Here is a 21,875-nt window from a genome sequence, read left to right as displayed (position 1 = left end):
TTTCCCACAGTGTCTATAAAAGGAAAAGTTCAAATTAAAGCTTCCTCAATGGCAGTGGCACACCAAGGAACACACAGTTCTTTATGCTTCCTATACAGCCTTTTTAAAATGGCAACTAAATTAAATATTAAGCCCTGAAGCTCCACCTTAGTCATATTATATTGCTTCTTTATTAAATTATGGCCTCATCAAATTCACATTTTTCTCTTTTTTTCTTTTCATTCAAACAATCTAACAGGTCAAAGGCATTGTGGAGCAGTTGCAGGCAGGCATTCGATACTTTGACCTTCGAATTGCCCAGAGACCATATGAAACTTCAAATGATCTTTATTTCACTCATGTCATTTACACCCAACTAACTGTTGTGGTAAATCTAAGTATCTTTCAGTTATCAAGTGTTTTGTGTAGACTTTATTTAAAGCAGGTTTTAATTGCTGCAAAATGAGGGAGTATTAATCTGCACACTGTGATATTTTTCTTACAGGAAACCCTACGCACTGTTGCAACATGGCTCTCGGATCACCCCAAAGAGATTGTCATCCTGGCCTGTAGTCATTTTGAAGGCTTAAGTGAAAAACGTCATGAGGACTTCATATATTCCTTAAAGAACATCTTTGGCTTTAAACTGTGCCCTCGCAATGTAAGCCATAGCTTCTGAGTAGGAATTAATGAGTAAAAATCATATTTCTAATTTCTTATTTATCTTAAGTAAAAGTAAGGGTTAATCTTACAGTTCTTGCTAGTGTGGACCACAAATACAGGACTATACAAAAATCAGAGACCACTCGTCATTTCCCATCAAAACAGACATTAAGTTATTCCTTTTTCAGGAGATATTTCTGAAAAGTGAAAAAAATCAGGAATTTCCACAACTAGAGTGCAAAAACTATTAAAGGTTTTAGAGGGAATGAGACTCTTAACAACTGTGCAAGACCTGGTAGCGGTACTTAAAGCTTTCATCTTAAGGATATAGGAGAAAAATCAAGTGCCACACTGGCTTTTGATCTTTTTCTTCCCATCCTTCCACTGTGGGACGACAACACTATGATGATGGGTCGTCTCTGACTTTTGCATAGTACTGTAACTGTTAATGCAGCTTACAGACTTGTCTAATGTTTGTCTATTTATTCGTTCCTTCATTTCCTTTGCACTGCTTGCCTCTCAAGGCTGATATAACCTTGCGTGGCTTGTGGTCATCAGGCCATCAGGTGCTGCTGTCATATGATGACCAGGCAGCAGCACGGCATAAAGTGCTATGGAAAGGAATCCCTTACTGGTGGGCAAACAAGGCTAATGCTGATGAACTCCTCCAGTATCTTGAAAGGCAGAAAGAACTTGGTCGGCCAGGTGAGGGGGAGTTAGGGGTTATAACTGTATGTCTTCCTTTAACACAGGCAATTATTAATTAAAAGAGGATTGATAATTATGTGAACAGCTGACATGCTGAATGGTGTTAGTAATACAGAGTGAATCAGACTTGTGCAGTTTTCAAAAAAATACTGAATGCAGAGAAACAATTCTCTGACCCAGTGGACTCACGTTAATGCATGACATCCTGATAATCAATCAATAAATGCAAGTGTTCAGTACTCCCTGTATACAAAGCTCAAATTTTTGTGGACCCAGTCAGTGCTACCATTTCCACCTAAAAAGTCATGTACAAAAACTGAAGTTGGACATCTTTAAGAATAACCGTTTAATTAGTTCTTGATCATCTGCTTTTTGCACTGTTTGTACAGATGGCTTCTTTGTCGCAGGCCTGAACTTAACTGCAGACCGCTGCTTTATTGCCTCCCACCCACAAGTATCCCTGAAGACCCTGACCATGGAGAACTGGGAGAGTGTAAAGAAGTGGCTGGAGGATCAGAAGCCTGGAGCTGACCCTACAAATCTCAACATCATTGCTGGAGACTTTGTTGGGTTCATTCCATTTTGCTCGCTTGTAATCGCCCTTAACAAAAAACTGCTCAAACAAAGAGGCCCCTAATCACAGAAGGAATCAACTTAGCTTATCCAGGTGGACAGGTTGTCTTCTTTTAATTTTGATGAAGGAATCATTGGAGCCTTGAGTTATTCTAGAAGACTGAAGTTGCCCAAGGCTTTCTAGATGAAGCTGTGCATTGAGGGACATCACTGTATCGTTTTCCTTTTGCTGTGTTAAAACACTCCTGGTACCATGCAAAGCAGGCAGAAAAAGTCACAAGTAGCATGTAAACATTTTAAACAGGCCGTCCAGCTGAACACTACTGTGCAAAAACATGCTTGAAAACCAGTCAGAGTGAGACAGAGAGAGGGTGAGAGGCAGCTTTGCTTACTTTATTGTTTACATTTGTACACACTCTCCATATTGTTTACTTGTTTGCACGATCATTTTTACACTAAAGGGTTTGATATATTTGAAATGCGTCTCTAAATAAATATTTATCCAGCTATGTCCACAGTGAGTAATTGACTTCAGAAATAGACACATTTATTCTGGCTCCATGACAGGCCGGCTGTTGCTAAGTGACCTGGAACAGCTTCCTGTAGCGGCCATATGCAGCAGTACTGATGATTACCTTGACACTGGCGGTACAGTCGTCTCCCCCATCATGCACCTCCTGAACAGTGGCTTCCTTATACAACCAACTGCACATAAAGCACATCCAAAAAAAAAAAGAAAAATAGAAAAAGAATAATGTAATGAATTATCACAGGTGTTGGGGTATCATTAAAGGGAATTCCACCAATCTTTTAAAAACTTCTGCATAATTAAGATGTAAACAATGCCATTCAGAGTGGTTTGATATGAAATGCCTCATCGTAGAGAAACTTGCTGAGTCAGATTTGCTCAGTGGTGGTGATCGGAACCAGGCATCCAGTGAAGAGTCCAATATCTCTAAACACTACCTCACAGAAAGTTAAAAATGGTGAAATTGTTATAAATAAATTACCTCATGACTGACACTTTGTTTTATAATACTTTTGAGATGAAGTTTTGGCATAGAACATTTTTTAAAATTACATTCATGGTGGAGAGATGCAGGGCACTGCAAGGCAAAATAGTCCCCCCAAAAAATATTTATTACTACCTCATCATTTTGGCTCAGAAAACTCAGAAGAAACATGTAGGTTTACTGGTCATTTTGGATTGTAAATAAAATGGTTATATTTGTGTTGCAGACATTGTGATTCCTGGTTCCTAAAACTACCACTGTAATAAAACCAGTCAGTAAGAGTCAGTAAGTTTATATACAGTGCACTTTCACAATAATACACTCCGAATGACTGTTTAGATCTCAACATCTGAGATAAGGAGAAGCTTGGTGGAGTTCCCCTTTAGCCTGAAACCAAAATTGACCTTTTCCACTTTGTTAATTAATGTCAGTGGTTATATTAGATACATTTTATCATATGATATAGTTTAAAAGATTAAATTCTTGTTTTCTTGTAATCTTCTGTAATGACTTTTGTCTGCCCCTAAAATGCCCTGAGTTTTCATTGGGTCACTGTGCACCAGTGGACAGGGAAAAATAGAATTGATCAATGATGTAATTTTTCACCTACCCATCCCAACACCCCCAACTATCATAGAATGCAATGCTCAGCTAGCTCAAAGACCCTCTCTAATACTGTGGTTCGCTCATAAATCTGTCACAGATTTTCAGTTTACATTTCTCTGACTTTAACTGCTGTAATCTTCACTATGCAATGTATGTATCTATTAGGGGTGGGGGAAAAATCGATTCTTAGATGCATCGCGATGCGGACGTGGACAATTCTGAATCGATTCACAAATATCAAAAATCGATTTTCTAAATTCTAATTTATAACGTAATGTTGACGGAACGCAAAAGGCGGAACTTGGAATTGCGTCACTCTGTGATGGCACATAACAAAAACACAACTGGATGAGCGACAGTCAGCACCGAAACGAAAATGCAGACTTACTTTGCTCTGCTTTAAGCTTTAGCTGCTTTCCTCACATCTCCGCCAGGACACTTTTCCTCATAAGTTTAATAGTTTCTTGTAAAATGTCTCTCAACGTTTGACTGTTTTACGAGGCTGAAGTCAGCTTCTCATTCGCCCCCTTCTTATTCGCCAGCTTCTTGTTCTAATTTTCCCATTCCACCTTAAATTCTGACTGAGGCGCAGAATGTAAACGCGGCACTATTTAAGGTGGAACGGGAAAGTTCGAAAGACAAGCTGACTTCATCTTCGCAACGTTTTAGTGTTTGACCGTCTCTCGTTGCAGGTTTAACGTACCAGGAAACCAACCGCGGAGCTTATAAATTTGAGTAACTCCGTTCATCTCCAAATGTTTGTCTTAAATCTCTCTCTTTGCCTTTTTGTTAGCTACTAGCCAGGCAAGACTGCGTTGCTCTGTGACCTGCAGTCTGCACACCAGTTCTCAGTCGTTGAGAACCGGGGCTTTCGCGCTGTTGTACACATCCTGTCTCGAAGATATTTTACTGACAAAGCAATTGCCCCCCCACTCTCTACGAGACCAAAAACCGAAGTTATGAAATCACTAAAGAAAATGGGTAGGATGGCTGTAACATGCTGCGTGGACATCCATCACCACTGGATCTTATGTCACCGTAACAGCGCATTTTATCACAGATGAGTGGCAGCAGCGTCTCATGTGCTCCAAACAAAAGCAGTGAATGAGAGCCTTCTAGTTCACTTGCCACATCACTTCCATTTGTTTTATTAATAAAAGATATTGGAAGTAAATTCATTATGGATCATTACAAATACTTTGTACCAAGTCCTCACACAGTAAGAAAAAAAGAAATTTTGTATAGAAAAAAAAGATGCATCAAGATGCATAGATAATGGTTTTATAATCGCATCGCAGCCCTCTGAATCGTAATCGAATCGAATTGTGAGGTGCCTAGAGATTCCCACCCCTAGTATCTATTGTTGTGAAGCTTGTCACAATGATATTGTTATATCAGCCATTCATATTTGTCACTCACCCTAACTGTGGACTGTTGAGCTGAACTTTCAGAGTCATGATTTGTTTCCCAGTTGACTTCACAACAGCTTCTTCCACTCTCTGCTTTAGCTCCTCCAATCCTACCTCTTTTAATGCTGATATAGGCAAAGTTTCAGGCTCGCTTGATTCATAGCTAAGAAATGATCACATATAAACAAATATTAAAATTCGTCGCGACTCACTGAAAGAACATTTTCTTATATCATAGTCTGACTGACGTTCTTACCCTTCAACAAGGTCAATTTTATTGTGCACCTCTATGATGGAGTTCATGAGTTTCTCTGGGATCTGAAGATTCTTTAAAATGTTTAGTACGTTTACTTTTTGAATCACGGTCTCTGGGTGACTAATGTCCCTCACGTGAACAATGAGATCCTGACAAAGGAGAGAAGATATTGGTTAAGATATGCCAGAATGCCTCTCATATGATCTTTCATTCAGTCTTACTCACTGAAAATCTGCATTTTTCTAGTAATGAACATTAAGACTCTTTGGGTACGTACAGAGTGTGCCACGTCTTCCAGCGTTGCGGAAAAGGAGTCTATGAGCTGGTGAGGCAGCTGGGACAGGAAGCCAATTGTGTCCACATAAAGTACAGTCATATGACTTGGCAGCCACCCTGCATGTACCGTAACATCCAGAGTAGCAAAGAGTTGATCTTTAGGTTGGAGTCCAGCATCACCGGTCAAAGCTTTGATTAGCGTAGTCTTACCTAAGGAGACAAAGTAAACGTTAACATATTTACTAGGGGTGTAAACCTCTGATCTCAGACAATTCAAATAGTTCTTGAATCATTAAAGGTGCACTGTGTACTGTGTTCATTTTTTGGTAAAATTGAAAAAAGTAGCGTTACTGAGTCAGGAGAAAAAAATAACAAAAAACATGGTGTGCATGCGCTGCTGCAAGTTGCTCTGTAAAAGACATTATTATATGCGGATGATCTTTTACTACATGTAAAATGTAACACAAGCTGTTACCTGTTGCACAGTTGAAATTACAGCCCATAAGCTGTCAACATTTTTTTTTTTGTTAGAATTTTTTTTGTTGACCAAGGAAAGCATATTGTGAGATGTGTGCATTTTGCTGACAATCTTGCATTAGAAATAATTTCTTGGCTAGTGGTTCTCCAAATTGTGCCTTGTATTTTAGGTAGTTCTGTGTTTATACATGATGAACAATACATTACAGGTATTACATTAAAGCACGCAGCATTACACTGAAAAGTAATTTCGCACCTGTTAATGACACTAGAGTAAGTAAGACTGCTGTTCATAGAAATTTTTCCACTTTTTATGGAACATGTCCTTAACCACCACAAGTCAAACCCTTATGGTTCAAACTCACGCAGTTCCAATTAACATGGTTCAGACTACTGTGATGCAAACAATGTGCAGCGGTTTTGGGGAACTGAGCTTAGTAAGATATTTGTTAGTCTAGTGATCCAACATGTTGGTTTAGTGGATCAGTGCCTCCTAATGCACTAATGCAGTTTTACACCCATAACTTTCACTGACTTAGCATGTTTCCTTTCCTGTATCTACTTTAAACTTGATTTCAATGAAAAATAGGTCAAAGGGGACCCTGGTCTCACCGCAGTTAGTGTAGCCCATGACCGAGATGATGGGAAAGTCTTTGTTCTTGCGCTGGGAGCGGAGCAGGTGTCTCTTCTTCCTCAGTCGTTGAAGAGCAGAGCGAATCTTTAGTTCACGCTCCTTCAGCAGCCTCTGCTGAACCTCATACAGAGTTTCACCTGCACACACCATAGCAAACTACTCCAATCTTACTCCAGTCCCACTGAGAAGAAAGTGCCAGACTTACTGACGTGTCTCTTACCTGAACCCATGATGTACCGTGAACCTCCACCTTGCTGGTCCAAGTTTGCAACTTCATTCTTCAGTCGTGACCTTAGTCCAAAGAGAAGACAAGTACAAACATGTCATGAAATTTATTATGTACTAATTTGAGGTTTAATAATAAAATTATAATAATAATCATCATATGACTTCATTTCTGAATACAGCCCAAGCTGCCCTTGGATAGTAATGCACAGAATGAGCTTTAGTCTTTACTTGAGCAGAGGAATCTCAGCCAGTGAGATCTGCAGTTTGGCCTCTTTCGTTCTGGCATTACGGCGAAAAATGTGCAGAACTAGCGAGTATCTGTCAAAAACCTTCACACCCCAGACCTCCTGCAGATCCCTCTTGAACAAAAAACATCACAGCAGAAAACATCATGTGAATATATGTTAATATCCCCAAGGATTCTGAGGATTCTGCTTAGTGGTTTTGACTGTAATTTTTCATTCAAGGTTTGCTTTCAAGACACTGTCAATGAAGAATCAAAGCTAAAACCTTTTCTAGAGCAGGACTGAGTTCAATGATGTAAAATAATCTTTCAGTTACACTGGCTATTGCCGTATATTATATTCCTATGCCATTTGGGAAAGAAATGTTTTAAACTTTGTGAAGGGGAACATGAATATTTAGGCTACCTGCAGTCCCCCAAAGACAAATCTTAGAATATTGCAATGTATAATGATAATAATAATAATAATAATAATAATATTGTACCTACCTCAGACAATGGTGACAAACGCTCAATGTTCATGAAAACAGCCGTAACACCAGGTGTCCTTCTGATCTTCTCTACACAAATGCATCAAGGAGGAAAAAAAATCTTTAAATATTTCATATTTTCAGTACACAGAATTTAGAAAATGACCAAACAACGAGGGGGCAGTAAACACCGGTGAGAGCCTGGAAATTTCCTTTGCCGAAAATCCTCTTCTTTTCTGGCGTTTTGGTAGAGAGGATGATCTTGTCAATGACAGTCCAGTTCTCTAATGTCTTCACCAGACCAACAGCTTCTTCCATTTGGAGATCAGCTTCAAGACAAGAAGAAACATCTCTCAGTCTTTGTCATCACAAACATCATCTCATCTCAATCTCAATCTGATTAAACTGAATCTTGGGGCTAACGGCACAAACTAGGAGTGGTTACTGTACAGCTGCCAAAAATCATAGAGCTACCAAATAACATTGATCTTTATTAAAATTATGGCTGCATAATGTGCATTCATACAATTTAATCTTACATGTACCAGCATAAGAAACCTATAACATTGGTGGATATGATGGTTATATTGCACTCGTCCACAATATTCTGTCTGTATCCCTCGTTTTGAGGGTAGATGACTTACCTGTGGTCAAGTATTGCTTTTTTTGTCCCCATTTGACATCAGGATGAACAATGAAGACCCTGTGGTCCTCCTCACCTATACCTGTGGGAATCTGCTGCTGAAACAATTCCTCAACTTCTGTGTCTCCAATGAAATCCTCTTCGCTGTCTCCATCATCAACCACACTTTCATGACTGGAGTTGCTGTTTTTGTTCTTGTATTTGCAAAGACTCACTGAGAAAGTTCTGTTTGGTGAAAATGACTGCAGTGACTTCATACTTCCATATGTAGTCTCTGCACTCTGAGCTGAACGTGCTAACATTGTGTTTAATTTAACAAGGTGCTTTCTCTGATTTGTGGTGAACATAGCTACATTTGTGGGGTTGCTTTGCAAACATCTCCTCCAAGCAGACCTGCACACCATCAACACAGGTTTACCCACAACGCCGCGTCTGATCACATCCATACTTCTCAGTGTCCGTGTTCAGCTCCACTCATCGTAAACACTTTCGTCACGGAGTAAGGCAAGTAAAAGAAGCAATGGCTAAACATTAGCTACTTTTCTGAGACCTCGTTCAACAAATACTGAAGCGGGAAAAACTTATTTTATATCAAACTAACCTTCCTCTGTATTTGTCACCCCTTCTCAATTGTACATACTTCTTCTCTCCAATAACAGAAGTTGTTTGAGCAACATGAGCGAGTCATCAGCGCCCCCCGGAGGCCACCCACATTTCCAACTTTTTTTTGGTGCAACCACCGCGTATAAAATAGACACAGATCACTGGACGGGAAAAGTGAATGAAAAATGGAAACGAAAAATGAAAATAATTTATTAATCATGGGTTGTCTTCAAGCAACAAAACCAGTGCAGTGAAGTTAACAGTCTGTGCTCTTCTTGTTTTATACCTGTATAGCTTTGTTAAACAAATTAAGACCCTTCTTCCAAACGTTAGACTGGAGCATGACCTGAGTACATCGACACAGACCTGTGTACAAAATGTTTACACAACACAATCACATTCAAATAAATAAATAAATACATACATACATTCATACATACGTAAATAGCCCATTCACACTGAAATTATAAGGAGTGCTTCAGCCTGGACTGCTTTTTTTTATCAGGCACAATACAGGACAGGCATAGAACACATCTTTTACCAAGATCAGTCAGGGCACAGTAACAAAAACAGCCTGTGAAGAGAGGTTGGAAAAAAGGTCATGAAAAATGAATTACGTCTGTTTTTTGGTACACACACAAACGTCATGAACTGACCTCTGAAAAAAACAACACAGACGCTTTAAATTCTGAAAGTGAAACCTGTCATAAGGCGCCGACTCTACGCAGAGGGACTTTTATGTTGAAAGCTCCGTCGTGTTTGTGGTTGGTGGTCAGTCTTCACAGTGCTGAAGTGAATAGACTTCTCTGGTGGAAGTGTCGTTTGGGCGAAAGCTGAAAGGCACTTGTCCATGTCTGGTATTTCTAAGGCAATGTCAAGTGAGTAAATACTTGTTTCCTGTATATGTGTTAGGAGTTGTATTAGTAGAAATCGGAGACTTGCACGTGTGTCAGTCCTGCTGACGGCTGGATGCATTGAAACTTTTACAGAAACCCATATATCATTACGTTGGACAGTATACACGTCAGATAGCTAGTCTGTCTGATTCATTAAGACTTTTGCAGAAACCCATATATCATTACATTGGCAAATATGTTAGATAGATATCTGTCTACAATGGAAATGTATATATTCTTCTGCTGAATATTTCTCTCTCTCTCTCTCTCTCTCTCTCTCTCTCTGTCTCTCTGTCAAACTCATGCACCCAGTTTAATGTTTATGCCTTTGGATCTTCTAGCAGATGTCTTATTAACTGAATATCTTACAGAGTTCAGGCTTGCTGTGGTGCAGCTTCTTGTCACTAACGTAAAGGCTGACAACCTACAGCGCGCCTGTAGTTTGGTGAAGCAGGCAGCAGGCCAGGGGGCAAAGGTTGTGGTCCTACCTGTGAGTATGTTATAGTAACGGAGGTCATCTTTATGTTGATGCATTAATTTATAGTAAACCCTTTTCATCTGTAATCAGTCTTTAAGGAAAACGGTAATTCTTAGGGTTCCAGTTGGTCGTGGCAATTTAAAAAAAACAGTTAGTAACTGACGACCCCAAGTGGCTGTACATGGAGACTGAAATGGTCCAGCCAACAGAACTTTCAGCTACCATTTCATCCTTGTATATGGAAGTTGGTTTACTTCAGTTGAAATTTCCCCTAGGGGCAGTATTACGATACTTATCTGTAAATCGTTCTCTTTGCTGGTTCTCTGTAGGAGTGCTTCAACTCTCCATATGGAACAGGTTTCTTTGCAGAATATGCTGAGAAGATCCCAGGAGAATCAACCCAGGTGTTGTCAGATGCAGCTAAGGAATGTGGGATATACCTTGTAGGCGGTGAGACCTCCAGTTGAAAATATGTTACAGACCAGTGTGTGTTTCCAGAGAGCACTTTGTACTTTGTATTTGTTATGATGGTTAATAAAAAGCATGTGTATCTATGTCTGTATTTTCCAGGCTCCATTCCAGAGGAGGATGGGGGAAAGCTTTTTAACACCTGCTCAGTTTTTGGTCCTGATGGTAAGCTACTGGTCAAACACAGGAAGGTCAGTGTGTGTTACCATGCTAGAGAAATGCTATTTTAATTTACCCTTTAACAAACCATCGATACCATGATGACAAGTAGATCTATAAAAGTTTTTTTTTAAACCAAATTTCTTGTTTTTTGTTAATTGACATGTGCTTGTGCATGTTGGTACTTGTATGAATATAAAAAAGCTTACTATTTCTTATGCTGTAGCCTCCAAACGATACAGCTGTGATCAGTTAAAGCTTGGCACACTAAAAATTATACAAAAATTTGTGTCTGCATTTCTGTATTTTACTTCTTCTAATTGTGTGTTGACTAAGCACCAATCCCATGTCCTATTTTTACCCCAACTCCTTGTTTTAAGTGTCATCTTGCCACTTGGAATGATTTACAAGGGGTAGTGGTTGAAATCTTCCCCTACAAAATGGGACAACATAAAAAGAACATTACTTCATTAACATTTTTTGTTAAATTTAAGGAATTATATGCCTTGAAAAAGGGGGATGAGAGAATTATTTATTGTCGCCCACCCCTATTTCTTTGGTGATATGAAGCTGAAGTCAGTTATTTGCTAGCTTTATGTTCATATTTTCCCATTCCAAGTGGAATTTAAGGTGGAACGGGAAATTTAGCTAGCTAGCTACTGAGACATCAGCATATTAATAGCGATTAATATACTGGTTATCATAATTTTTGTAACAGCAAAAATACTTACATTTGTGGGGGGGGGGGGTTTGGTCGCTTGTGCAGCCATCTTGCCCGTTTTTCTTTTTTTCTCATACCCTCCGTTTGGAGTGTGCCTCTGAAAAACCTAACACTTCACCCTTCCCTCTATCTCAACAAAAACTGGGACACCTCGCTCCTAGTTGTGAACACACAAAACAGAGGGGTAAGGGCTATGTGGTAGGGGCGAGGGGTGAAATGGGATTGGCCCCAAATCAGTTTTTGTTACTGAATATTTTGTAATATTTTGCTATATTCTGCTGTCACATACTAAATCCTTGTCACATACTAAATCCTGCTGTTACGTAGTTACTGTGTATAATCTTATTGGTAAATGATAAAGAGAACACCTGTCAGCAGCTACATCTTGGTTACATTTCAACTTATACCATCACACTTCATTGCACAAGTAAAAGAAAATTAAAGGAAAAACTTCAAACTGAAAACATCTCAGGATGAAAAAATGTTAATAGCTAACAAATGTTACAACTCTGTTAAGATAAGAATACAACCAACCCCAATATACAGCACTGTCATAACATTAATGTGTTATGCCTTAAACTGCTGTCTATACCATCTCCCTACAGATCCATCTCTTTGACATTGATGTTCCGGGAAAAATACGCTTCCAGGAGTCTGAGACATTAAGTCCAGGGAGCAGCTTATCCATGTTTGAAACCCGTGAGTGTTCACTATAGCTGGTTCTTCATGGTTACGTTTCTGTGGTTGATATTTAATGTTATTCCACCATCTCCCATTTTTCTCTTACAGCATACTGTAAAGTTGGAGTTGGGATTTGCTACGACATACGCTTTTCAGAGCTTGCACAGATTTATGCCAAGAAAGGTAAGTTAGAGGAACTTTAAAATTGTTGCAATATATATGTTGACATAGGAGAGATTCTGGTGTTTTTGTTGCTTAATTTGGTGAAGGATCCACCTACTTTGACAGAAAAGGCCCACTTGATTGACATGCAAAAAAAAAACAACCACAGACTCACAGCACACAGAGCAGGTAACCGCTGGCAAAAGTTGGTTAAACTGGTGCACAGAAGTACGTACACACAGATGTGTCGGTAGTGAATCAGAACTGACAGAATCTCTATAGTGGTCATCAGACAGTCCATACCTTTATGGGCAGAGCGTATGAGGCTAAAGTGCACTTGACTGTAGTCTGAAGGGTGGGTGAATGTGCTTTCGCTAATCTAAATAACTTATACTAAAAATGTTTATGTACTTGCATTAGTATCAGCGATGGCAATACAGTTGTATTCAAAAGTTTGAACACCCCTGGTAATTAAAGAAGCTCATGCTTATACTTATGTTGTCTTATGATGATTATGGGCCGATGCCAATATGCAACATTTTTCATGTGCATTCAGATGTATACAAACGTTTGGGCACCCCAGGCCAACTTTCCTGTTTTTGTCAATTTTTTAAACTAAAAATAAGTTAACACATCCTCTACAGAGAACACGCTTAAATATGGCATTTTTTTCCCTTTATAATAGTATACAGTTTCTGTTTATTTGAGTCTAACTTGTGAGTCTAAAATGTGCCATAATTTTTCCCAATGCCACATTTTATTTTATTTTTTGTTAAATTCAGCAAATAAACAGTAATTGTGCATTAACATGTGCAGAGGTATGTTCTCTGTAGAGGTATGTACATGAAAAATATGGCATATTGGCATCGGTCCACTCATAAGCATGAGCTTGCTGCTTAGCTGAGAATGCTGTAAACTTGGAACACTGGTTGTAGTGATTAAGATGAGCCACAGATGTAGAGGTATAGATTTTTGTCACAGACTGATAGAATTAGACACTGATACAGTTGTTGGTGTACAGAGGCATGTCTGTATGTAAAACAGTAAACTTGTGGAGGTATTTGCAAATGACAAGGCTCAGGTGGTGTGGCTGTTGCTGTCAGGAACTTGTAAGAACTTGTATGACGGAGGAGAGATTTGTGGAAAATTAATATAAATCCAAAGAAGAAGTGTCTGTATTTACAGCAGTTCCTCTACCTGCTGCTCTCTGTAGGTTGTCAGTTGTTGGTATATCCAGGCGCCTTCAATATGACTACAGGTCCGGCCCACTGGGAGCTGCTCCAAAGAGCACGGTCAGTATTTGAATTAAAGTGACTGCTACTGTATTTAGCATTACTTTTGTCTGCCATTGTAGAAAACACTGTGTCATACTGTCAGAAACCACATGAGTAGAATTGGTGCTTTAAATTCTGCACTATTCTGTGTGTTTCTTGTGTGACTGTGTTTGTCATTGTGTTTTGCTCTTGTAGGGCTGTGGATAACCAGGTCTATGTAGCCACCGCTTCACCAGCAAGAGATGAGAGCGCCAGCTATGTGGCCTGGGGTCACAGCTCTGTGGTTAACCCCTGGTCAGTTCTGCATGTGTGTTAACCTTAGCAGTTTAAACACTGACACAGGTCGACATCAGCGATGTGGAGTGAAATAAGTTGAATAAGTTACCATAGTGAATGTGTTCTGTGCTCATGCAGGGGTGAAGTGATCACAAAAGCAGGGTCAGAAGAGGCCGTTGTGTATGCAGACATTGGTGAGTTTCTCTAGTTCTTTAAACCTAAAATGTAAGTCCACAGTAGCAACTGATTCCACTGATTTTATTCTGCTAATCTTGATCATATGAAGTAGTAGTAATAAAGAATTTCAGTAAATTGTGTGTTATAGATCTGTTACATATAGAATGTGTAAAAAATATATTTCCCTGTGACCTCTAATTACAAGTGCTCACAATCATAAGCTTAATTTTAAATTTACATTTATTTATTTACTTATCTATCTATCTATCTATCTATCTTCTTGTTGCAGACCTGCAGTACCTGGCGGATGTGCGTCAACAGATCCCAATAACAACGCAGAGACGTAACGACATCTACAATCTCAGTGTTGTTCAGGAGGGCTGAGTTGTGTCGAGAAGAGATTTTGGAGCTGACAGGATGAGGTCACTGCTAAAGCCAGATGCTCTGTCTGCTTGACTTTGCTACACATTTGATAAGTAAAGTTGACCGACTAAGTCTACTGATGGCACAGGTTTAGCTCTATCATGGGGCATGCCTGGAATTAGATATTTCACAATTACATTACATGATTTCTCAATAGTAATTTGTTATTTACAGCACATAAAAGTCTAAGACATATTTGATAAAATGGTAATTATCTTTCATGTTATTTCAGCCTTGAATCAGTTATGTTTCCATTTTGAATCTGGATCAGTCATAAATCTGGATCACTGGTGAGACGTTATGAGCTGATTCGATTGATAAGTAACCCTAATACATCCAGCATGTCTGTTCTGTGTCTGTTAATAACTTAACGTTTGGTTATGTTGGATATGTTCCAGAGAACACCACTTACGCAATATGACAAAAGTTATAAACTATGTCTCTAGAAAAAAGATGAAAATCTTTAATCCACTTTGAAATGATTTACACAGTTATTAGCACAATGCACATGTTTAATATTTACAAGCTTCCTGTAACCCAGCAGACAGAAACAAATAACAACATACGATGGGAACAACAGCAAGGAAAGCAGTATAAATATGCAAAAAAGTGACAAGACACTTCTGGGAACACTGATTACGGGGCAGAGCTACAAGCAAAACATAGGTGGATTTAGTTAGTAACAAGGAGGCAGAGTTAGGAAAAAACAAGGAAGATGAGACTGGAACAGAGAAAGAAAGGCCTTGAACCTGAAAGGGTTCCTCCTATTTGTAGTTAATAGTATTTTTTTTTTTTCAAAATAAATAGGTAATAATTCTGTTATGTAGTGTTTTAAAGATTGCTTAAAAACAATCTGTTTTAAAGTTAATAAATACAGTTTAGCAGTGATATATGTAGTGTACAGTAGTGATATAGTGTCAATGGGCAGTGTCTCTGAAAATGGAACAAGAAAATGGTACCAGTTTACACCAAGACTCACTTTTAAAGGGTTTATAAATGGTTTAACATTAGTTTATTAATGGTTATTCAGATCATATACACTTAAAACTGCACTATATAAGATTTGGGGATTTGGAGACCTCTCTGGTGGAGATGTGTAATTGCATGCAGAGTTCAGAAGAACATTTTGTAATGTCGGTTGTACCTTGGACCCCTTCCCTGAATGGACGAATTTGATGATTGCGAGCGTGTTGAAAGAGTGTTCGAAGAGAACTTGCGTCAAAACCTGACTTGGTGCGGGATGTGTCATTTGAGGATGTAAGTGAATTATCTACTATTGTCATCAAATCTTCATCATTTTAATGTTGAATTTGCATTTTAAGACCTATACATTGAACTTTTTTTGACTTGTGCATGTGACGTTAATACGTATAGATGCATGACATGGTCCAAAAAGCTGCAAAATCTGTTCCATCGCCTCTGACTTTTAAAATATTATTTCAGGTGTTACAGGGTGACTTGCAGCAACACACACACACACACACAATATTTTAGAATGTCCTTTTTTTTCTCCTGACTCAGTAATGCTACTTTTATCAGTTTTAAGAAAAAAGCTTTAAAAAGTCATTAATAAGCAGTCATAACACATTAATTAAAAGGGCAATCGGTTGCTTGCCAAATAGAGCTTACATCTTGCATATCGATGTTGTCAGAAGAAAACCTTGTATCTCCAAAATGATAACTTTACAGGAGAAGGAAAAACCATACTTTACTTTTAATGTCAGTCAATGGAACCAGAGTTTTTTCCAGATCATTTTGGGCTGCTTCTTTAGTCCATTCATCATGAAATTTACACACAACGTAAAGGGCAAATGTCAAAAATGGACATACAAGGTTTTTTTCTGACAACAGCGATATACGTGTGTTTCATGTCTGGATTTTATCTGGATAAACTTTCACACGTTTCCATTTACACATTTTCAAAAAAACGTGTCCCCAGCACATCAACACATAAGTCATTACCGATTCTGTTTACTTCTCCCATGTTATGATACAAGTCACCAAGCTTGGCTTGGACACTTTCATCAACTGAGAGTGTGACAAAGCTCTTGGTTATGGATATCTCCAGCCTTCTGTAGCCTCCATCTTTCATTTTGCTATTTATCCTTGAAAATGATATGTTCTCACTGGCTAGGCAGCGCTTAGCAGAGGCATTTCCGCTCCCATAATGCTGGATAATGAAAATGCATTCAGTTTACACTTGTGTTAAATGTTTTCATGATCCGTCTCTGCCCTCCTCTGAATGTGGTTTAATCGATCTGATCATAATCCGATTACAATGTGTCCTGGGGGTGTTTATACCTGGCTTTTCATGCGGTCAGGTGAAACCCAAAAGTAGTCAGATCACTGAATACAGGCCCATAGTGAGCCAGATCTTTAACCTCAGATCTTGCTGGGTACTTATTTTACTTTATCTTCTCCATCAGGCAGCATTAGACCTGTCAGCTTCATCAGATATTCATATTCATCAGAAATAATAGTTCACTGCTGCTCTTTTTATTTATGTTACAACTGCTGATTGTTTTTGCCTTTTAATGTTTTGCAGGTGTTTATGACCTAAATACTAACCATTAATAAACTAATTTTGAAATCATAAACGCTTTATAAAAGTATTCTTATTGTAAAGTGTGTCATAGAGTTGACCCATCACACCTACCGTGACAATAACATGTAAAGGGACACTCAGTGACTCACAGCTGGTGATTATATGACACATCTATCTCTGTTAGGCAGTTCATCCAAATACTTCCCGTCCATCATGATCATTTCTGTATCCTCCCAGTCTGAATCATCTGAAAACAAACACATAAATGCTCCAGAATAACCATCGTTATATAAGGAAGCACCGTTCCTTATAATGCAGTGTATTGCCAGCATATATATACAATTGTCTTATTAATAAACACTGTATGGATCTGAAGTGTCCATTCACATTTGACTTTAAAAGAGACCCCATTACCTTCACAGTCTCTTCTAGCCTGCCTGTCCCATTTCTTCTGGAAACACAGAGCTATCGTCACCAGCACAGTCACCAGCACACACAGAACAAGGCTGAGTATCCATATGAATGCAAATTTACGTTCTGGACTGAAGTTCACACCATCTGCCCCAAACAACAGGATGATACTTATAATCAGTCAGAAAATAGCATCATGATGATATGACCATTCCTCCATTAAATACTGAAAATGGCTTCATAAGAACATGTGCAGGAATGTCTGATTGGGATCAGACCTAAGAGACTCACATCACATGTGAATGTAGTTCGTCAAATTTTGACCACCTGCTGGATTTATTATACTTGAATGCTGAAGTTACACAGGTATTAGTGTATTTATATTATACACTAATTATACAATATACTATGTATATATTATCAATATAGTGCCTTAAATGTAGTGCTACACAACGAAGATATAAACACTGCCTCATACAGTAGGCCTACTTGCATTGTAGTGACTCAGGTTTAATACTCACTCTGCTATTCCTTCTTGCTCTCAATTTTGAGGCAAAGAGGAAGCAATATTTTTAGAGGAGGGAGGCATGCTAGCTTTGTTTTTATTACACTTCATGCAATATATTCAGTGTTAAAATGACTTTATAAATACTTCATTTGATCCAGTTTGTTGACTGTATGGTTCAATCCCCCTGCGTAATAAATTAAGTGGCTCGTTTTGAATGATACAATAAAATGCTTTGTGATGTTATACTCCTAAAGTCTAAGAATTACATTCATTGTTAAAAAAAATAGTTGCACCCAAAAGGAATCATCTTACAGGAATGAAACTTGGTGGTTAGGTTTGAAATTGTAAGACATGCAAACGATTCAAGTTTCATGCTAGGCTGTGCATGTGACGTAAGCAAGGACGGGCCTTATTGCTGTACCTGACTGACTGTTAACATGGCACGCTGTTGGCGGCAGGGGATAGAATGCATTGTCTGACATGCGCAGAGTGACCCAACAGCCACGATTCAGCGAGCAGCCCTCCATGAGTCAACCTGTTAGTGTGAGCACCATTGGCAGACGGCTGCATGACGCAGGAGTACATGCACGCAGACTGTTACGATGACTGCCCTTAACACCATGTCAATGTCGCCAGAGTCTGCAATGGTGTCATGCCATGGTCAGCGCCAAGATGAACGGTTTGTTGTCACGTGTCACATGTCCAGAAGGCCTGGTAATGAGGTCCTGCAACCAGTGGCCCTACCTTTTCTAAACGCACACTCTGGTGCACTATTCCAACAGGACAGCGCTTGTCCGCACATTGCTGCCGTCTCAAGAGTTTGCCTTGAGGACACAGATATTATGCCATGGCCAGCTGCATCGCCAGACCTATCCCTATAGAAAATGTGTGGGACGCTATTAGATGTGCTATCAACACTCCACCCCTACCACAAAATCTGCAGGAACTGCGTAAGAATATTCAAGCTGCATGGGATGAATTATCGCAGGACACCATTAGGACATTAGGAACCTCTACAACTCCATGTCGAGACATCTGGCATGTTGCGTTAGCAAACATGGCAGCCCAACGCCATAGTGAAAGACACTACTTCTGTATGTGTAGCTCATTAAATATTGCCCACATCAGTCTAAATTTGTAATCATTTATTGTTCTTGGTAACCTTTATCTTCCTTCAGAATAGCATTGCAATCCGACACTTCCTTCTGGGTGCAACTATTTTTTTGATGATGGGTGTATTTTAACCAGTGGTGGACAGTAACTAAGTAAATGTAATTTGTTACTGTACTTAAGTAGTTTTTTCGTGTATCTATACTTTACTGAAGTATTTCCATTTTGGGTGACTTTTTACTTTCACTCCACTACATTTCAAAGTCAAATATCCTACTTTTTACTCCACTACATTGTGCGAAATCTGTTGTTCCTTTTGGCTTATAGTAAATTCACTTTTGCTAGTTTATGTTTATGAACAGAGACCTACAGATGCAATATAGTAAAGGAAACTCATTTGTGAACCTGTGTTTAAAGCAAGTTTTTATTAAACTTAAACTTGTAACTAAGTTGCAAATAAATCTTAAACTGAAACTTTGCTTGTTTGCAAAAAGTTATTTCATAGCCACTTGGTTCTACCTAATGGAAATTGTTTGCTTTCAGTGTTTAGTGTTTTTGATAATTTTAATAGACATCAGTGACAGACTAATGAATGACATTCTATTAAAAGATTGGTTTACCAAGAGTGACACTGGAGTATTTTCACCTAAAATTAGTTAATGAAGCAAGAGTCTTGTTACAAAAATGGTAATAGGACATTAGAGTCATAATTAATCTTTTAGTACTTTCCATACTTAAGTACATTTGAAGGCAAATACTTTTGTACTTTTACTCAAGTGGATTTCTAAAGGGAGGACTTCTACTTTTACTGGAGTTATATTTTACCTTGGGTATCTCTACTTTAACTCAAGTACATGATTTGTGTACTTCGTCCACCACTGATTTTAACCCATTGAACTGCTTAATATAAACTACTATGCAGTTACTAATTGCAACACTTATTAGTAACTACTATGAAACTATAGTAACTACTATGAATCATATGATAATTACTATGCAACTAATATCTAAGTAGTGCAAGTGAGTGACGTACACCACTGTTCAAATGTTTGGAATCACTAGACATATTAATAATTGTTGTTTAATTCAATAATAACTTACACAGTATAAATTGAAATACTATACGTTAGACACCATAATATATTTTAAGATGTTTTATTTAATATTTCAAGTGTTTTGGTACCACCAAGAAATTATTAAGTGATCATTAATATACTGAAATTAACTATTTACTGTCATTTTTTCATAAATTATCTTCTTTAATTACCTCTTTTGAAATACGAAGTGTTGTAGATGTTAACTTCATTCTCAATGTCAAGAGAGTTTTTTGTTTATTAAGGAATCATGTTCAGCTTTGTTCATTATTCTGGACACATTAAAATTTCTGAATTAGTAGTTTCCTACTAATTAGTTGAAATCTATAAGCTGTAGAGTATTAGCATCATATTAGAATCTTATTATAGATGTACCAAAGTACCAATGATTCCAAATGAATGAATGGCGATTTCAAAGTTTTGAATGGTAGTTTCAGTCCTTTAGAGTTTGAAGGCAAAATCCACAAATGTTTAGTCAGCTCATAGGTATAAAACACATATGGACAAATGAAATAAGCATAGATTTTGTTGTATTACCTGCAACATTGAGGCAGACCATGCATATCAAGACACTATCTCCATGATCAACAAAGTTGAGATGCAGAGTGTAATTCTGGGCATCTGAGAATCTGATATCACTCAGCTTCATTGTGAAATTTCCAGTTTGTGCCAAAGAGGACACTGAGATCCTGTCCTTGACATCCATATTGATTCTCTTCTCGTGCCCTTCTGTCCACAGAACCTTGTACACCACCTCAGCACCTCTTCTCCACTCAAATGAAATGTTTAAAGATGTCAAATCCTCTCGTCCATTATAGAGGCAGGGCAGGAAGACTGATTCCCCAAAGACTCCAACAACACAAGTGTCAGCTAAGTGGAAACAGAGTGACCATAAAGTCAAAAGAAGGGAACAGAACTGCAGATTACAATATATAAAAGAGGCCTTATATGTGGATGTTTTGGCCTACCTTGACATGCAAAACAACTTATAAAGCTTAGCAGCAGCACCTTCAGCCACATTCTCTTCATCTCCTGTATTAAATTAACTCCAATGGCACCCAGCCCAACCCACTTCTGACAAAAATAATGATGTCAAAAGAAGAAAATTTGCCCTGGAAGATTGAAGGAAGCCTGCCTGAACTTGTTTATCTTGGCGCTCCACTGATGCCGCTGTCACACGAGCGCTCTCTCCAACACAAGTTTAAAGAGCATGCCGAAGGTCAAAATTCTGACGTAGAAAATGTTATCAGCTGGGGATGTTGAGCGTTATGTTTGGGTCAACAACAAACACAGCGGTACTTGTAGGGTCCTGTGAGTTAAAACTTCTCCCATGCGCCATGCAGTAGCTCCATCACTGTGCAATGCAGTCCTTCTCTCACACAAGCTTACCAGCTTTCGCGGAACAAGTGGCCTACATCATTTGGTTATTCGTTCTGAAGCTGGTGCGCAGAAGACTTTCTTCCTGCATTTGTACACTGATAAACAGAGCCATGAACATGTGGGCGTAATCCTACTGAAACCACATACAGGCCCAACAGGAAAGGCTCATTATGCAGGCTCAGACATTTGCATGCAGGATGTTTAGTTGGTGATAACATGTCTGACTCTGTTAGCAGTCTTAGAAGTCAGTTGCATTGTCTGCTTCTCACGATCTAAATAATCCCAAACACATTCAGTGATGTTGAGGGTTGGACAGTCCATTGTTCTAAA

General features: G+C 38.6%; 4 protein-coding genes across 8 annotated transcripts in view; 2 read left to right on the top strand and 2 right to left on the bottom strand.

Moving 5' to 3' along the window:
* Window positions 1–2,004, top strand: part of si:dkey-66a8.7 (PI-PLC X domain-containing protein 1) — a 7,732-nt gene extending 5,728 nt beyond the window's left edge. The window contains exons 3-6 of one of the 2 annotated variants that reach the window (XM_036570706.1): window positions 239–367; window positions 485–640; window positions 1,167–1,347; window positions 1,740–2,004. In XM_036570706.1, the coding sequence (XP_036426599.1) occupies window positions 239–367; window positions 485–640; window positions 1,167–1,347; window positions 1,740–1,987 (714 nt within the window). In that variant the 3' untranslated portion in view covers window positions 1,988–2,004. The remainder of the gene's footprint in view (window positions 1–238; window positions 368–484; window positions 641–1,166; window positions 1,348–1,739) is intronic. The other variant, XM_036570707.1, reaches the window with a different exon arrangement.
* A 26-nt stretch (window positions 2,005–2,030) lies between these two features.
* On the bottom strand, window positions 2,031–9,210 carry gtpbp6 (GTP binding protein 6 (putative)). Of its 4 annotated transcripts, none has more exons than XM_036570703.1 (12): window positions 8,781–9,210; window positions 8,181–8,678; window positions 7,728–7,865; window positions 7,556–7,626; window positions 7,051–7,181; window positions 6,815–6,885; window positions 6,573–6,731; window positions 5,485–5,693; window positions 5,208–5,356; window positions 4,962–5,114; window positions 2,559–2,628; window positions 2,031–2,168 (listed from the first exon to the last, which is right to left on the bottom strand). In XM_036570703.1, exons 2-12 carry the CDS (start codon window positions 8,623–8,625, stop codon window positions 2,076–2,078), a joined length of 1,689 nt encoding a protein of 562 aa, XP_036426596.1. In that variant the 5' UTR covers window positions 8,626–8,678; window positions 8,781–9,210; the 3' UTR covers window positions 2,031–2,075. The 4 variants fall into 4 exon arrangements, with proteins under 4 accessions (XP_036426596.1, XP_036426597.1, XP_036426595.1 ...); XM_036570704.1 differs by having other exon boundaries at window positions 8,181–8,665; XM_036570702.1 differs by having other exon boundaries at window positions 8,181–8,943; window positions 9,069–9,196.
* A 307-nt stretch (window positions 9,211–9,517) lies between these two features.
* nit2 (nitrilase family, member 2) lies at window positions 9,518–14,798 on the top strand. The gene is made up of 10 exons (XM_036570709.1): window positions 9,518–9,660; window positions 10,050–10,168; window positions 10,486–10,606; window positions 10,727–10,815; window positions 12,110–12,203; window positions 12,294–12,368; window positions 13,561–13,639; window positions 13,817–13,915; window positions 14,036–14,091; window positions 14,364–14,798. Exons 1-10 carry the CDS (start codon window positions 9,633–9,635, stop codon window positions 14,456–14,458), a joined length of 855 nt encoding a protein of 284 aa, XP_036426602.1. The 5' UTR covers window positions 9,518–9,632; the 3' UTR covers window positions 14,459–14,798.
* Window positions 14,799–17,156: 2,358 nt separating this feature from the next.
* LOC118808215 lies at window positions 17,157–21,640 on the bottom strand. Its single transcript, XM_036570710.1, has 4 exons — window positions 21,134–21,640; window positions 20,703–21,035; window positions 17,457–17,600; window positions 17,157–17,289 (listed from the first exon to the last, which is right to left on the bottom strand). Exons 1-4 carry the CDS (start codon window positions 21,192–21,194, stop codon window positions 17,201–17,203), a joined length of 627 nt encoding a protein of 208 aa, XP_036426603.1. The 5' UTR covers window positions 21,195–21,640; the 3' UTR covers window positions 17,157–17,200.
* Between the last annotated feature and the right edge of the window lie 235 nt (window positions 21,641–21,875).

The sequence above is a fragment of the Colossoma macropomum genome, unplaced genomic scaffold (assembly GCF_904425465.1).
Source record: "Colossoma macropomum unplaced genomic scaffold, Colossoma_macropomum, whole genome shotgun sequence".
NCBI classification, from domain to species: domain Eukaryota; kingdom Metazoa; phylum Chordata; class Actinopteri; order Characiformes; family Serrasalmidae; genus Colossoma; species Colossoma macropomum.
Note: the sequence above shows the minus strand (reverse complement) of the source record. Positions and strands in the feature narration are given on the sequence as shown.